The sequence below is a fragment of the Dipodomys spectabilis genome, unplaced genomic scaffold, assembly GCF_019054845.1.
Source record: "Dipodomys spectabilis isolate Male_0828 unplaced genomic scaffold, ASM1905484v1 ptg000564l, whole genome shotgun sequence".
NCBI classification, from domain to species: Eukaryota; Metazoa; Chordata; class Mammalia; order Rodentia; family Heteromyidae; genus Dipodomys; species Dipodomys spectabilis.
This window is the reverse complement of record NW_024871241.1, coordinates 265254-283836: the sequence shown is the minus strand read 5'-3', so window position 1 is coordinate 283836 and position 18583 is coordinate 265254. Positions and strand designations below refer to the sequence as shown.

At 39.5% G+C, this 18583-nt stretch overlaps 1 protein-coding gene across 8 annotated transcripts in view; it reads left to right on the top strand.

The window, feature by feature from the left end:
* The first annotated feature begins 8809 nt into the window (after nucleotides 1-8809).
* Adgrg2 (adhesion G protein-coupled receptor G2) overlaps nucleotides 8810-18583 on the top strand; it is a 61396-nt gene continuing 51622 nt past the window's right edge. For all 8 annotated transcript variants that reach the window (XM_042670506.1, XM_042670504.1, XM_042670505.1 and 5 more), the window contains exon 1: nucleotides 8810-8927. In XM_042670506.1, the coding sequence (XP_042526440.1) occupies nucleotides 8810-8927 (118 nt within the window). The remainder of the gene's footprint in view (nucleotides 8928-18583) is intronic.

The window sequence follows — 18583 nt, the reverse complement described above, 5'->3', positions numbered from 1 at the left end:
TTATCTTGAGGTTCATTTTGCCTAACATCACCTTATCTGACCTTTTCTGCTTGTCTCAGACATATACTAGTTATCGCAAATAAGGGAAACCATGGGACCTATGTTTCTTTGGCTCTGGCTTACTTCACTTAATACAATTTTTTCCAAGTCTTTTCATTTCCTAACAAATGGGGCAATATCATTCTTTCTGATGGAGGCATAGAATTCCATTGTCTATATATACCACATTTACTTGATCCATTCATCTACTGAGGGGCATCTGGGTTGGTTCCATATCTTAGCTATGGTAAATAATGCTACAATAAACATAGTCATGCTGGTAGCTTTAGTGTGGTCTTGTTTGTAAACATTTGGGTAAATGCCCGAAAGTGGGATTGCTGGGTCATAGGGGAGCTCTATGTGGAGTCTTTTGAGGAACCTCCATACTGCTTTCCAAACTGGTTGAACAAGTTTACACTCCCACCAACAATGCGGTAAGGTTCCCTTCTGTCCACATCCCCTCCAGCATCTGTTGTTTAATTAGAGTTCTTGATTCTAGCCATTCTAACTGGGGTGAGGTGGAATCTCAATGTTGTTTTGATTTGCATTTCTTTTATGGCTAGAGAGGTTGAGCATTTCTTCATGTGTCTATTGGCCATCCTTCTTTCCTCTCCAGAGAAATTTCTCTTTAAGTCTTTAGCCCACTTACAGAACAGATTTTACATCATCCATTTCTTTTATAACTCTGAGGGCAAATTGAAGCTTCAATGTGAATCTTTCAACCAATGGCTTCTGAAGCCAATAAGACCCACTTTTCCTTTATCTAATATTCCATTTGTTTCTTGTTTGCGTTTTGTAGATGTGTGCAGAGTTTCCCTACCTTTTTCTAAACTTTCTGCCATGTAAGAGCATTTCTATGAGATAATTTCATAAAATTGGCCACTGGAGGCTCACATCTAAAATCCTAGCTACTCAGGGGGCTGAGATCTGAAGACTATGGTTCAAAGGAAAGTCCATGATACTCATCTCCAATTAACCACCAAAAATCTGGAAGTAGAGCTGTGGCTCAAAGTGGTAGAGTGCTAGCCTTAAGGGGGAAAAAGCATGTAGGCCCTGAGTTCAAGCCCTAGTATCAGCACAAAATATTGGTGAAGATATTTCGTTTGGCTTTTTTTCTTTCATATTTTGCTCCTTCTACATTCTGAATTCCCATCCTATCCCAACTTTATTATTTTTTTTTACTTTGTCTTGTTTCTAACTCCTTATTTCTACTTGGAGCTCTGATTCCCTCAGACATTTTTTCCCCTTAGGGGTTCTACTGCTGACCCATTTCTTCTTGGTAACCCAATTGTTTTTTAATAGACTTTCAGAAAAGGGTACAGATTTTGGAATGAGTACACATTTAGAAATTACATGGTGCAGTAAAAACTGGAGAAGGATGATGATTATTTACATAGGAATGTTTGGATTTTTGCCTCACTGTGTTCTTACCCTTTCCTGTTCCTACCCTTGTTCCTGTGGATCTTGTCATATTTCAACAGGGACAGTAAACGTGTTCTCTTGCTGTAATATAGTGCACGCACAAACATTGAAGGTATTTGATAGTCTTTTAGAGTGAGGTAACTTTTGAATCCTTAACATAGTACCTTGCAGATGAATGAATGTAGGAAATTGCGCTTAAATCTGTTCCCATTTCTTGTGACTGTGCTTATAGTCACATAACTATAGCTTCATAACTAAATTACCTCAGTCAACCCCTGCAGAACACTTTATATATATACATATAGATAGATAGATAGATGCTTCCTCTTTTATCCTCCCTCCTTTCTCTCTTCCTCCCTTCCCTTTCCCCTTTTCTCCCTCCTTCATTCCTTTTCTTCCCGTCTTTTTTTTTTCTTTTTATGCAGTACTGGGGCTCATACCTAGGGCCTCGAAGATGCTAGTCAAGTGCCCTGCCACTAGGCTATATTCCTAGTCCTATTACTTCATCTTTCTTTTGAGACATACAAATAATGGTCATATCTGAGATTTCATTGATAATAAATGGTCAAAATATTATAAACAATGCAACTATTTATTATAATATTCATACATGGGGATTTTCTTCTTATAATTATAGGATGTATAATACATATAATGATAGTTACTAGCCAGTTATTGTTATAAATAAGGTTCAAACATGTGAGTAGCATCATAGGTAGTAAATGGCCAGGCTTAGACTTGAAGGAGGAGTTGGCTTGGTGGGATAACAAAAGGAAGAAAAGTCTCAGGATATTGGTGGGTGTTGGCAGGTTAGGTTTTCCAGAGCGCCTGCCTTCTACTCCATTATAAACTTCCGAAGGATTCAAACAGTGTGGTGGTGAATCAAGCTTGCCCCAGCCCAAGTGCCAACTAACCCCCTGAGGATGGTCTTAGTGAAAGTCTCTTCTCCTATGTCTCTCTTCCATATACTCATAGAATAATTTTTCCAGCAACAGATTCCAGACCAAATCAATTTAAAAATCTTTTTGGATTGCCTGCTGTAGGGGTGAGGGTGAAGACGAGATGGAGATCAAGCCTAGAAAAGGGAAGATGTTGTGTTCAGGTCTCTTGTTTCTGTGTTAGGCCAAGTTGATCTTCATCCCCTCCCTCCATGAAGAGACAGTCTTCTATGTCTAGTTTTAGAAAGATCAGTGTTATTTAGCTATACCAGTGACTACTGACCCTAAGTAGTGGAAGTGAGCTCTCAAAAGCAGGGCAGATACCTGTCTTTTAGAGTGAGGTAACTTTTGAATCGTTAGCATAGTACCTTGCAGATGAATGAATGTAGGAAATTGCTCTTAAATCTGTTCCCATTTCTTGTGACTGTGCTTATAGTCACAGCTAATACTTCCTAACTAAGTTACCTCAGTCAACCCCTGCAGAACGCTATGAAGTAGGTCCTATCATTTCCCCCATTGTTTTTTTCACATGAAGAATTTAAGGTTCGGAGACATGACAGTACAGCCCAAGGTTATACTGAAAGAGGTGGAGTTTGGATTTGAAGGCATGCCAGATAGCTCTGTCATACAGATTGTTGAATCCTGTGCTGTTCTCATGCACATAATGAATATACTTACTTTGAGAATTTGGGGAAAGACTCTGAAGGGTGAGAAGCCAAGAGAAGTAGGCTTCCACTTTGCTTTGGGTGATTCACACATGGGCAATCAACAGTCTAGTAGATTGGAAGTAGGAGAGTGGGAAAATTTAGAGGTATATGAGTTGCTGAAAAGCACATGTCTCACAAGGTTTTATGAGTCTGTTTACTGTGCATAATTTATTTCTAATCTTGTAATCTGCTATTGATTCACTTGTTTTATTGAATAAAACTTCTGTTTTTTCTGCATTAGAAAGCTCTTAAGGCTTATTTAAAAATCACTTTGCACTATGTAGACCAAATAAATCATTTTTCTTCCATTTGCTTCTAGAAATATGAAAGCTTCATATTTCAGCCATATAGTTCATCGTTGACTTTTTTGTGCTATGACAAATAATACACAAAGTTGATGGTTTAGAATTCACGAGTTCATACTTGCCAGTTGACCCAGTTTCTGCTATCTGTAGGACATGTTTTGGTTTCTGGGGTTTTTTGTTTTGTTTTGTTTTGCATATGGGATGTTGTTTCTCTTACTGTAGCAGTGCTAGCTTTAGTTCTGGGTGACTTTATCCTCAAAAAATTTTGTCGATAAATTTCAGAATGGTTCTTTTTGTCCTATATTTATCCAGGGCCTTCTTTGGCCCTTCGTTAGTTGCACTGTCCAAAAATTAAGAACTGTCTGGCACCAAGAAGACATGCTTTCTTAGAGTCTGCCTCCTTCCTTCCCCTGGCTTTTAGATATTGCTCTAAGATTCCAGGACCCTGGAATTGACTATCCAAACCTATTTCTAGGACCTGAGCATACTTCTTCAACTTTAACCTGATAATTGCTTTCTATCTTGCTACCTCTTTGATATGTTTTGAAAATACTTCCAATTATGGGTATTTTATTGTTGTTGTTCTATTTCTGGGGCTTGAACTCAGGGCCTGGACACTGTCCCTGAGGATTTTTGCTCAAGGCTATAACTCTATCACTCTAGCCACAGCTTCACTTTCAGCTGGTTAATTGGAGATAAAGAGTCTCACAGACTTACCTGTCAAACTGTGATCCCTTAGATCTCAGCCTTTTGCGTAGCTAGGATTATAGGTGTAAGCCACTGATGTCTGGTTCCTCTAACACTTCATTTACAGTTTTTAATAGTCTTCAACAAAAGGTTTATTGTAATAATTTAGCCCAACCTAATCCTAAAACACTGAAAAAAAATCTTTGTGATTTTTTTTTTTCTGAGATACTTTCTGTATGAAGGTCTTTTAGGAGAATTTAAATAGAAATGTAATTGTACTCACAATTTTCTGGTCCATTTTTTTTCTCTGACTTCTTTGACAATTGAACAGTTTAGATCAACTGCTTTCTTCCTCTTTATTCTTGCTTCACCCACACTGAGAACCTCTTTATTATCACCTTTTCAACTTCCTCTTGTGTTCATTTTGTTATCCAACAATTTGACTCAATATAAATATCTCAAATGCATGGAGTTTTCTAAACAATGGCTTAGGCAACAATTGCTGTATGTGCTGTTACTCATGTCAAAAATTTTGACGACTGCTATGACCATCCTAACATCTATCATATAATCAAATTATGCCAGTTAATCAGAGATGACAGAGAATAACCCTCACCCAGACCTGCCCTACGGTAGTATCAAGCTATTTTCCCCATCTAAATTTTATTCCTTAATTATTTTATGTCTAGGTAAAAATCTCATTTATTGCTGGGTACAGGTGGCTCATGTCTATAATCCTAGATAATCAGGATGCTGAGATCTGAGGATCACACTTCACAGCCAGTCTAGGCAGAAAAGTCTGTGAGACACTCATCTCCAGTTGGTGCACCTGCAAAATGCTGCAAGTGGAGCTGTGGCTCAAGTGGTAGAGTTCTAGCCTTAAGCAAAAAAGCTTAAGCCCTTGGGCTGGGAAGGTGGCTCAGAGGTAGAGTGCTTGCCTTGCATACATGAGGCCCTGGGTTCGATTCCTCAGCACCACATAAGCAAAGAAAAAAAAGCTGGAAGTGGTGCTGTGGCTCAAGGGGTAGAGCGTTAGCCTTGAGCTGAAGAGCTGAGGGACAGCGCCCAGGCCCAGAGTTCAGGCCCCAGGACTGGACTCAAAAAAAAAAAAAAAAAGCTTAAGCCCCAAGATTGGTTAAAAAAAAAGAATTATTAAAAGTTGTACTGATGGCATATATTTTAAAAATATAATAATGATACTATTTAATGAACCAGAAGATATCTAGAACAATGTCTTGGATGGTTTAAGCAGGACATCGTGGGCACTCTGTAGCTCCAGATGTCTCCACTTACATCACATCCACAAACTTAAAAGAGGTCCTGGACTGAAATGAATTTGGAGTCATCCTAAGTGAGTGATTATGTAGTATCTAAGTGCAGATGTTTACTATTTAAAGGCTAGCAAGTTGCTTTCTCTGTAATTAATACCATTTTGCTATCCTTAACATTTGAAAAAAAAATTTTTTTTTGGGTCCGGTCGTGGGGCCTGAACTCTGGGCCTGGGCGCTGTCCCTCAGCTCTTCAGTTCAAGGCTAGTGCTCTACCACTTAAGGCACAGAGCCACTTCCAGCTTTTTCTGCTTAGTGGTGCTTAGGAATTGAACCCAGGGCCTCATGCATGCAAGGCAAGCACTCTACCACTGAGCCACCTTCCCAGCCCGCACATTCTCTTTTCAAGATGATTTCTGGGATCCCTCTTCATTCTGGCCTTTCCAAGCCTCATATGGGGTTGAGTATATGTTCTCTGCAGTATAAAAGTATGGTTTATTTTGATGAGAGGCCTATGTCACAGCATACAATAACCAGTTGCTGTGTCTTCACTTTGCATACTAATTTAACTTTAACCATATCTGGTATACAGCTTAGGCCCTGCCCTAGAAATGGGCAAAACTCAGGAATAAAATGCAGAAACTGTAAAACTTGTATACTAGCATTTTGAATTTGCTAATTCATTTCAGTTGATCAACTCAAAACTTAAAAAAAAATTCCAAAACTTACAAAGAGACAAATTCTTCAGAGGCTGACATTGTGGGTTCACCAAATGGCTAAATGATGTTGACCATTCGGTACATGCTTTGGCATGTTGGGCTGCTCTCTCCATTACTAGAATGGGAATATGAGAATGGGTAGTTTCTGAGTTCCTTTCCAGTTATACATTGCTCCAATACTCTGTTTTTCTTTTGGGGTTTGTTTTTTTCTTTTGGTCGTAGGGCTTGAACTCAGGGCCTCAGTGCTGCTATCCCTGAGTTCTTCTGCTCAAGGCTAGTACTCTACCACAGTGACACTTCCAGTTTTCTGGTGGTTTATTTGGAGAGTCTCATGGACTTTTCTTGCCCAGGCTGGCTTTGAACCACAATCATCAGGTCTCAGCCTCCTGAGTAGCTAAAATTACAGGCATGAGCCACTACAAAATTAGATACTTGTGCATTAAATCTTCTAAGTCATATCTCTCAACTCCAGGTGGAATGGAACCTATTTAATTTGAATAGAAGATAATTCTATAGGCTTTAAGTTAATAAAATAATGGCTTTAAAAGAAAAAATACGGGGAGGGGGAGGGGGTAACAAGTTAGACAAGAAATGTAATCTCTACCTTACTTATGTAACTGTAACCCCTCTGTACATCACCTTGACAATAAAATTTAAAAAAAAGAAAAATAGAAAAGTGTTTCTGGAGGTGAAACACAGTTCAGAAACTTGAAACATATTGGTCTCAAATTTTTTAATCAAAATTTCAGATGGCACACATATACATGTACAACTTAATTTCACAAATTGGATGTATCTCTGTAACTAGCACATGGAATATTGGTTATATATTCCCTGCTTTGTGTCTACTTCTGTGATTATTACCATCCCTTCCCTTCTCCTGATGTCCCACTCCATTGATTAGTTTTGACTACTTTTGTTTCTCAAATGAGTAGAATCACATACATTAAACATTCTTTTATGTGTGATGGCCTTGGTTAGCATTAGTCTTGAGATACATCAATATGGTTATGCGCAACTCTAGCAGATGTATTTTTCCCCCAGAGAGACATTGATCCACTTTATGCAACTGTGTTAACATTCTTATTTATGTGACTCATTTGGAAAGATCAATAATATGCCATTATGAGCAGAGAGGGGATAAAAGTATGCGAGAGAAGGGACAAATTAGAGGCACTTCATAATTTATTAACATTATGTATTAATATATAATGCAACTTATTAATTTTAAAATATAAGCTCTGTTTCAAAGGAGCAAGAGTTACTTCCTGGTTTAAGATATCATCAAGCCACATCAAGGAAAGATTCATTTTCCTAGTACAGCTTCTGGCTACTAAATAACAGAGCTCATTTTTGTTGGTGGCATTGGACTTTGAATTTTCTAGGCAGGTGCTCTACCATTGAGCCATGTTCTAGCTCTTGTTTTTTTATGCACTGGTTATTTTGAGATGAGGGTCTTGCTTTCTGCCTCACCATATACCTGGCACACGTTCCTCCTATTTTTTTTACTTCCTCCTATTTTTCACCAGCTGGGTTCATAGGCATATACTTCCATATCCAGTTTCTCCTGCTGAGATGAAATCTCACAGATTTCTCTGCCTAGACTACTCTGGAACTGCAATCTTCCTCATCTCAGCCTCCCACAAAGCTAGGATGACAGGCACATATTACTGGGTACAGTACAGTACAGTACAGTTGCTTCTACTGCATTTTTAGCAGTCAATCAGTTCAGCTTTTCTACAAAGCAAAGTTTATATAAGAATTGAATTTGAAAGTTCATTGCCCCTTCCGGGATCATACTGGCCAATTCTCTCACAGGGGTGGAACAAGCATATTGTAACATTTGTAACTTTCTCTGTGTTCTCAGCTCTCCTCAAATGGGGCCTTCCATCTACCTCAGATCAGCCTTCTAGTAAAGATTGGTTGAATGAGTAAGTGAAAGGCAAATGAAGTTTTAAATTCAATTCTGGTGTAAACCTTTTTAAAATAACATCAACTCTACTAAAATGCAAATAATGTTAATAAGAGGCAATGCAGAGAAAATGCAGTATTTTTTATAGTGTAAGACATAAATAAGGATTTTGTGATCCTTTCTTTTAACCAGCTTTTATATAGTGGTAATAAATATGTGTGTAACATTTGGAGTCTCTCTCTCTCTCTCTCTCTCTCTCTCTCTCTCTCTCTCTCTCTCTCTCTTTCTCTCTCTCTCTCTCGTTGGTTGTGGGGCTTGAATTCAGGGCCTGGGCGCTGTTCCTCCGCTCTTCTGCTCAAGGCTAGTGCTCTACCACTTTGAGCCACAGCTCCACTTCTGGTTTTCTGGTGATTTATTGGAGGTAAGAGTCTCCTGGCCTTTCCTGCCAGAGCTGGCTTTGAACCACGATCCTCAGATCTCAGCCTCCTGAATAACTACGACTCTAGGTGTAATTCACCAGCACCCTGATTCTTTCTTCTCTTGCTGTTTTGCATGTGTTGGTATTTTCCCAAAATTCATGTGACTACTGTGTTTATCATTTTGAATATAATATTCAACTGAGCAACTTTCTCTTAATAAACATGAGTTTTGCTTTTTGTTGCCACCCTCCACTTGTTATTGCTGATTCTCTAGAAAATAGCAATAAGTCAAAAACAAAAGTAGGTTAGACATTACTCTGGTTGAAGAATTTGGGTTATTATGTTGTGATGCTGCAGCTGTGATGATCTTGTGTCCCCTAACTGTTTTACAGGATGTTTTTCTCTGGTGGGTGGTGTAGCCGTGCTGGCAGACCTGAAGAAGTTTTACTGATGTTTAGGCTATTCCTTGTCATCATTTGTCTTCATGTTGTTCTGGTTACATCCCTGAAAGGTAAGATGCCTACTTTCCTTCATTTTTGAAATCTCTGTTTGTGTATATGTATTTTTGGTATTTATAATCTTTTTACTATGGGTTATATATATATATATATATATATATATATACACACATGGGTTATAGATATACATATATATGTATATATAATATACATAATACTTAATAGTTAACATTTTAGCAACATTTTAAGTGTGCATTAAGTTGCCATCAAGTATGGTCACTATTTTATGTAACCATCCATACTGTCCATACATCATCTTAATTAGAAACTGTTTATTCATTAAACAATCCATAAGCTCTATTCTTTTTGTCTCTGAATTCCTCTATTGCAGGCATCTCATTTAAGAAAAAACATACAGTATTTCTTCCTGTGTGTCTGACTTAATAAATTTAGTGTGCTGTTTGCAAAGTTCATTTATGTTTTCAAGGTCTTAAAAGTGGAATGATTGTATGTATTGCCACATTTTGTTAATCTATTCATCCACTGATGGATATTTCAGTTGTTTCAACGTTTGGGACATTGTGAAAAATGCTCCTGTAAATATGATCATACAAATATGTTTGAGTCATTGCTTTCAATTCTTTGGGGGTATATATCTAGGGACTGCCAAATCATACAATGGCTATACTATTTTACATTCCTACGAGCTGAGCACAAGAATTCCAATTTCTCTACATCTTCAACAACATGTTATTTTCTTTTGCTTTGATGGTAGGTATAGAATGGAATCTCATTGTGTTTTTAGCAGTTCTTTAGTGACTAGTGATGTCATTCTCTTTTCAAGCACTTGTTGGTCATTTGTATATCTTCTTTAGAAAAATGTCTAGTCAGATCTTTTGCCTAATTTTTGAATTGGGTTGTTTTTGTTGATTACTATGAGTTTTTTTTTTAAATATACTATGGATATTAATACCTTATCGGATATATAATTGACAAATGATTTCTCCTTTTTTTTAATCAGTCGCAGGGACTGAACTCTGGGCCTGGGCGCTGTCGCTCAGCTCTTCAGCTCAAGGCTAGTGCTCTACCACTTGCCACAGCACCACTTCCGGCTTTTTTTTTTTTTTTTTTTGCTTCTGTGGTGCTGAGGAATTGAACCTAGGGCCTCATGCATGCAAGGCAAGCGCTCTACCACTGAGCCACCTTCCCAGCCCCTATCTTCTTCAGTTTTGTGGGGGCATATTTGCACTGTCTTAGTAGTATCCTTTCATGCACAAAAGCTTTTAATTTTGATGAATTATATTTATTTTTACTTCTATGTGTCCTAGCCAAGAAATCACTGCTAAATCCAATGTCAGGAAGATTTTTTCCCCTGTGTTTTCTACTAAGACTCTTTTATATTCATGTTCTTTGATCCATTTACAGTTATTTTTTGCATGTGGTTGTCTTGTTTTCTTGGCATCATTTGTTGAAAAGACTGTCCTTTCTTCTTTGAATGGTATTGGTCCCTTCCTCCAAAATCAGTTGACCAAATATATCAAGATTTATTCTGATGTGTATTTGTTTTTTAAAGTATTTACTTGAAAGCATATCCATCTGGAAATTGAAAAAGTTAGTGAATCAACGAAATGAAGCCACATGTCATTTTTTGAAAAGGGGATATTTTTTGTACAAATGGGCTTTATTGTGATGCTTGCAACAGGCATTTAATGTAATCTGATCCTCTTTACCATCTATATTACTCTTTCATAAAGAGAAGGGACATTTAGAAGCTTATGAAACAGAGAAAAGGATATCTGAGGAAGGCAGTAAAAGGACAATACTAGTGTTGCAATTGCTGTGAGTACGACTGCCAAAGAAAGCTATGCCGTGCAAATGTAAGGGCTGTTACACAACCAGCGTTCTTAAATATGAGTGTGGATCATCAGAGTTACCTGGAAGGCTTTTTTTGGAAACAAATGACTGTGTTCTTGCCCAGTGATTTAGTAGGTCTAGGGTAGGCCTGGAGAAGTAACTTCTCTAATGATGCGACTTTTCTAGATGATGTTGATGCAACTGGTCCAAGAACCATACATTAAGAACCACTGTTTATACAACTACTGGACATCAGAAACAAGAAAAGAAAATGTCTCCACATATATCTCATTGTATATCAATTCTGTTGTAGCCATGTGGTCGCCATAGAAACTATCCTCACATATGCCATCTTGGAGCATGAAAACATCACTGTGGGGTTGGCAGGGTACAAAAATCAAGTGTCCCTGCTTTACTGATGAGCAAATGTCCCCAGGGATGTTATGGGTTAGGAAGTGGCACAGCCCAGACAAGTTGCCAGATCTTTAGTCTCACATTTCAGGGCATTTTTTTTTCTCCCACCATAGGTGTAGATTGAACAGGAACGTGGAACACAAGCAAAAAAGTTCATCAGCGTGAAAGCTCTTTGTTACAAATAGGTCTTTTGGAAAATTATATTTAAATCTAATAAAAACAGGAGCAAGTAAACAGGAGAGTACATCACTTTGAATCAAACCTAAGTAAGGAAAAGCTGTACAACAGAGATTTCAAGGCCAGCCTGGGTGACCTAGTAAGACCCTGTCTTGAAAAGTATACATACATACATCCATACATACATACATATATATATATATATATATATATATGTATATCTGTTGGCAAGACAATGCTGAGGGGTGAATTTGGGGGTGAACAATGTTCTAGGGTTTGGACTCAGGGCCTAGTGCTTGCTAGATGAGCGCTCTACCACCTGGGCCCTACCTCCAGCCCTTTCTGCTTTAGTTATTTTTCAGATAGGGTCTTCAATTTTTGCTCAGGACTGGCCTCAAACTGTTCCTCCCACAAGCCCTGATTACAATGTGCATCACCATGCCAGAATTATTTGTTGAGATGAGGGGGGTCTCATGAATTCTTTGCCTCAGTTGACCTAGAACTCTATCTTCTGAGTGGCTAAGATTACACGTATGGGCCACCACACCTGGCTACTGAGAGGTGTTTCTCCCATCTTCCAGAGTACCCCAGTTAGTAGTAGTAATCTATTTGTTAATGAAGCCATTATTGGACTTGCTCCCTTACTCACTTCCTGGGGCCATCTTTATTTGGAATCGCACTCACTCTGTAAGGTTAAGGCAAATATTACTACCTTTATCAAACCTGCCCTGACCTCCTTAGAAAGTGTAAATTGCATCCCCCAATGTTTCTTTGCTTCTGTCCTTTCCTGATCGTACTTGGCCCTCCACGCCATGCTCATCATGGACTGCCTATGTACTCTGAGGCCTTTCAAGGTATCATCATTTCTGGATGAGAAGGGAGAACAAAAGACTGGTGAGGTAGGGAGAGCAGGCTAATGGGAGGAAAGCTAAGGAGCATTCATAGCCTGTTCCGCAGCCCAGTCTTCTAGTGCTATATGAAGTGCTATATGCTATTTGTCAATCATGGGGCTTGAACTCTGGGCCTGGGCGCTGTCCCTCAGCTCTTCAGCTCAAACCCAGCACTCTACCACTTGAGCCACAGTGCCACTTCCAGTTTTCTGGTGGTTCATTGGAGATAAGAGTCTCACAGACTTTTCTGCCCGGGCTGGCTTTGAACCATGATCCTCAGATCTCTCAGCCTCCTGAGTTGCTAGGATTACAGGCATCTGGCATGAACGTCATCTTATTAAATTCTCCTCCTTATTCTTCACAGTGAGCATTTTTATTCAGCTTACAGATAGAGAAAATGAGTATCCAAGAAATTAACTCATTTGCCCAAAGTCCTAAGTCATTGGGAAGACTTGCCACTGGAATCTAGCGTTGGTACTATTCACATTCCTCCAGGCTACCCAGGGTGCCTTCATGAAGTGTCCCATAGCAGAATGAACCTGTCTCTGAAGGAGGAGAGGGAGTCTGGAATGTGACATCGAAGAGCAATTGCTCCGTGGCTCTGGGGGATATGGGCTGCAAACACAGTAGCTTCACCCTGGAAGCCTGAGCAATGACTCAGTAGCTCATGTCATAAGGGAGAGGTAGGCCTGACACTCTTGTTAGGCCACCAGCTAACAGAGAGAATCCTTAGACTGTAATACTTTCAGTTGTCTAACTTGAGAAATCTGTGTACCAGACATCCAAATGGGCTTTGGCAGGTGACTATACTTACCTCCAGCTCCTCGTTCTACCAAATTATGTCAATGCCTTTTTTTCTTGGTCTTTGAAGATGATGTTCTTTTAGGAACAACTATTCTATTCTGTTTTCCAGAGGAGGAGATGACATAATAGTTGAAGATGGTTATAATTTCATTCCTGCAGAATTGTCTCCCCATTTGGAAACAATTACACATTTGAGCCAGCTTAGTGATCTCATAAACTATAATCCTCATCTTCCATCTCTCTCTCTCTGTCTTTCTTTGTCTCTCTGTCTCTGTCTCTGTCTCTGTCTCTCTTTCTCTCTCTCCCTGTCTCTCTCTTTGTCTGTCTGTCTGTCTGTCTGTCTGTCTGTCTGTCTCTCTCTCTCTCTCTCTCTGGGCTGGGTCTAAATCGTTGCATGCTCCAGGCATTTCCAGCGATAAGTCCTTTTCTAGTTCCCTTCACCAAGGCTTTACTGACTTCTTTCCTCTCACTCTTCTGCCTTTGTTCTTCCTTGTGCAGAAGATGTTAGTGTGGCAAGAGGTACGCTGTCTGCTCCTGAAAGGTAGGCATTTTTCTTGTTGGATTTTATCGTCTTTTTTTTGCCAATCCTGGGTCTTGAACTCAGGGCCTGGGCACTGTCCCTGAGCTTCTTTTTCCTAAAAGCTTGAGCCACAGTGGCACTTCTGGCCTTTTTTGTTTATGTGGTACTGAGGAATAATCCATCCCAGGGCTTCATGCATGCTAAGTAAGCACTCTACCACTAAGCTACTTTCCTAGCCCCGATTTTATCCTCTTTTACCAAACCCAGTGTTGGACTCCTTTGTCTACCTCAATTCTCTATCTGTAAGAATTGATGATAGAGGCTGCCCAGGATATTGATGTACTGTTCAGCCAATCTCACCCCATCTCCAAATCCTAATCCCTACATCCAGACATGGGTTCACTTCTGTTGGGCCTTGGCTTTCCCTGGCAGTTAAGCAGTGATAAGGAGTGATAGAGATTCCAGACAGGTTGAGTGTGAAACTGAAAGAAAAGGACATTGTATCCCCTCCTTCTCCCTGAAGGAGGGGAAGCACCCTTCACAGATCTTGGCTATTAACTGAGGGCAATTGTAAGGACGAGGAATGATGAAAGGTTATAAATGGCCCTCGTGTACTTAAGGGGTAGCTGTGTAGGGTTACGGCTACGAAGGCTAGGGTGTAGACAGCCCTGACAGAGACTAGAGGAAGGATGTGACAGATTTGGGGGGAAGAGAGCTGGGTCATCAAGGGAGGGATCTCCAGGCTTCCATGGGATGCTGAAAGAAATGAGCATGCAGCCCACGAAATGCAGCCTCAGGAGTGGATACTGAGGAAGCCCGCAGGGCCAGGGGAATCTCTGGACAGGCTCGTGTGAAAGCCATGTTTGCTACTGGGATAGCTCAGACTCACAAGAGGAAGAAAACAAATGGCATGCATTTATTCCAGTGACACTGAGGGAATTAGGGACTGTTTCAAAGCAAAAGAGACAAAGCTCCTTTTGTTTGTTTGTTTTCCTTTTTGTGGTCCTGGGGATGGAACCCAAGGCCTTCTTCGTGCTAGGCAAATGCTGTACCACGGAGCTACAGCCCCAGATTGAAGAGTTCCTTTCCCTTTATACCTCGAGGCTTCAAAACAAAATAGAGCCAACTTCGATGAAAGGAAACTCAACTGTTTGTGTCATTTCTTTTGGGGGGAGGCTTGAACTCTGGGCCTGGGCACTGTCCCTCAGCTCTTCAGTTCAAGGCTAGTGCTCTACCACTTGAGCCACAGCACCGTTTTTTTTGTTGATTTATGGGAGGTCAGAGTCTCACGGACTTTCCTGCCTGGGCTGGCTTTGAACCATGATCTTCAGATCTCAGCCTCCTGAGTAGCTAGGATTACAAGCGTGAGCCACTGGGGTGCCCAGCTTGTCATGTCTTTATAGTTGCTATTGTTGCTACATCTCGATTGTGTCTATAAGGTTGAAAATGTTCTAAAATGAATATAGTGGACACTTAGCCATGTATCAGAACACTTAGCTAAGAATTGTTGGAGGCTGTCCTTATATCCTGAATTCTCCTCCTGGTTCTCATCATTTTAGACATCTAGAATTCATATATTTGGGCACTCGAGGGTAAGAGCAAGCTCTTTTTCTCCTCCTTGTGTCTTTCATAGTGTCCAGGACATAGGAAGTGCTCAGTTAACTCTAGTTTTGACTTGTGACCCTAGTCTAAAGCCTAGAGATATTCCAAAAAGTGGGTCTCTCCTCTCAGCTTTCACTGTTCTAGATCCAGTCACTTCTGATACAACAAATGCACCCCTTCCAACCTTTAAACAAACTGATGTGAAGTGGCTGTGCCTGGCTGTAATTCTTCTAGAAGGATGTGTCTTCCCTCTTCCATATGATAAAAAGGCTCAACAGTTTGCCTGTTTTGATTCTTTAATAGTCCAATATTCTATAAGTTCAACCACCGAGTGGGAACAGTGTTCAGATTCCTAATGTATTGTCCTGAGATAATGGGGGACCCTTGGGGTCTGCCTCAGACTTATAATGAAAATACTTTTGTGACACCTGAGCTGGTGATTACCTACATCCACCTGCCACGTGTATCTTACCTCTAGTGATTCAGATGCCATTGGTCTGGGGTTGGGGGCAGGAGTGGGAGAGTGGGTGATGACGACTGGGTATTGAGATTCTTCAAAATGACCCAAGTAATTCTAGCAGAACAAAGAACCACTCATCTCTATGATCCTGTTTGAAGGCCAATCTATTCAAAGTTCCTACTGTGAAATTGGAACCAATTTAAAAGCCATGTTGTGCAAACTTCATTTTTTAACACAATGCAGCTTTACAGGCTTTTTAAGTTATGATGCCAATAAATCTCTTGATTTCACAATTGATTTTTTTAAAAGCTCTGGAGTAGCTCTTTGTGACTAGAAAAATCTTCAAGTTTCCAGGATTATTGTTGTCTTGCCCTTCATTAAAGAGCAATACCACTAGATGTTCCATTAGCTCTTCCTGGTTTATAAAGCACCTCAGACTATGTCATCTTACTGTGTCCCCTTGAGGTAGATGGAGCTGTTGATGAAGCTCAAAGCAATGAAGTAACTTCATAGGTTACCCAAAAAGAAACAATACCAAGATTCCAAAAGCAACTCTCTAGAACTCTCTCTATAATAATCTGCATAAAAGGCTTATTGGAACTTGGATAGTTTGAATCATTTCCCAGTTCACACGGCTGGAAAGATGAGGTGGAGGATCCTAGAACTTGTGTTCTTAACCACTTCTCCAATGTTTAGTCACTGAGGCAGTTGAAAATGGTTCTTGCACAACTTTCCCATGATTCATTCATTCTGGGATGGATTTGTGGCCCCAAAATGCTGGGTAAAGATTAAGATAGATCTGAGGAATGAAAGCAACAGTACCGCTGATGTAAGGTACAACTAAGGATTAAGTTGGTGCTCCAAGAGAACACATTGTTGAAATAAACCTTGAGTGTGGGGGCATCCTTATTTCAAGAAATACCAAGAAGTACTTTTTACAAGTGATCTCATGTTAGTAAGATCACAATGTCATAAGGAAACCACCAAGATAAATGATAGATGTTTTTGTAATGATGTGTGTACAGTGGTGTAAGTCTTTAACATGGGTGTACTGTTCTGGTTTTCTTTCTTTCTTTCTTTCTTTCTTTCTTTCTTTCTTTCTTTCTTTCTTTCTTTCTTTCTTTCTTTCTTTCTTTCTTTCTTTCTTTCTTTCTTTCTTTCTTTCATCATAGGGCTTGAACTCTGGGCCTGGGCACTGTCTCTCAACATTTCAGCTCAAGGTTAACACTCTATGACTTGAGCCACAGCGCCACTTCTGGTTTTCTGGTAGTTCATTGGAGATAAGAGTCTCACGGACTTTCCTGCCCAGGCTGGCTTTGAACTGCAATCCTCAGATCTCAGCCTCCTGAGTAGCTAGGATTACAGGCGTGAACCACCGGTGCCCGGCCTCTTGTGGTTTTCTTTTAGGACTATATGGAGCATAGAGTATAAGTTATTTTCATGGTGCTATAGTACTTAATATAGAACTTTTTTATTAAAGAAGAGAGAAATCAAAGCACAAAACAGGTACTAATCTTGCTTTAATAAGTAAATTAAAATTTCTTGTAATGATCTGATTCGTTGGATGAACATAAGCTGATCATATAGCTGGGATGTCTACATAGATCGTTTTACTTTGCAAAATGCCTTGGCATTACACAGATTTGGATTCACAGAAAAAGCTAAGGAATTCTGAGGTTTAGGGTACAAGCAGGACAGAGTGAGTTTTAATTACTGAAGAATTTTAATTTCCAAAGTAGGATTTAAGAACTCTTAAGGGCATTGTATATTATCACTACAATGTAATCTCTATTTGAGGCTAGAGTCTTGGTTTTACTCCTTACTGTGACTCCAGTGACTGGTGAATGTTAAGCATTCAAAAGCAGGAATGAATAAAAAAAATTAGCAAATTTGAAATTTGAACTAGACAGCCTAATACCCTCATCAATCAAGCATTAAAAATAGATAAGAATGTTTTAGAGTTAGAATGGAAATCATATACATATAGATTATAGAAAAAGCTCTTGTCATGATGTTTAGATGCTCTACTCAAGTTTGATACCTTATTATTTACCCAAAGGTAAGCAATCCAGCTTCCTTTATAAAGGTAAGTTTAACAAATTATACAGAATTATAGAGTCTTCATTAATAATAATTACAACTTACTGTTGGATCTGTAACATTTTAAAATATAGTGCAGTTTCATGCCAGGTGCTGGTGGCTCACACCTGTAATCTTAGCTACTCAGGAAGCTGAGATCAGAGGATCATGATTCAAAGCCCAGACAGAAAAATCTGTTATCTCCAATTAACCAGAAAAAAGCCAGAAATAGAGCTATGATTCAATTAGTAGAGCACCAACCTTGAGTGAAAAGGCTAAAGTACAGCATCCAGCTCCTGAATTTAAGCCCCAGGACTGGCACACAAAAATTTAATATAATTTCAATCAAATCAATCAATCCCATTTTACAGATGAGGAAATGCAAGCAGAGAGCCAAGATTTGAACCCAAGTAATTCTCCTTGGAGAGCCTACCCTTAATCTAACTTGAGTAGCAGCATGTTCATTCCTCCAATGGAAATAAATGGACACAGACATTTTATTCATAGGGAGAATATGGTCAAGTCACAGTCAATCAAGTCACAGATGGTTAAAAGTGAGGAATTCCAGATCAGACTTTTGAAACCTTATAAGAAGCCAACGGTGATATAAGGAAAGAATCATCAACATGCAAAGGTCTAGAGGATTGAAATACCATGGTAAAGATAGGGGTTAATGTGGCTTCAACATAGAGTTAACTCAAAAATGTCACTTTTCAGAACTAAGTAGGATTTCCATGCAGCAGAAATATCCATAATTTCAAACTCTCTTAGTGGTTTTGAGCAGCACATAGTTGTTTACAGAACTGCTTTGTCACATAGGAGTCTTACTCTTGAGGGTCCTGGAAGAACCATGATCTGGATGTGTGCTGAGGGCAAAGCTAGGAGCATGAGTCACAAAGACAGGGGATT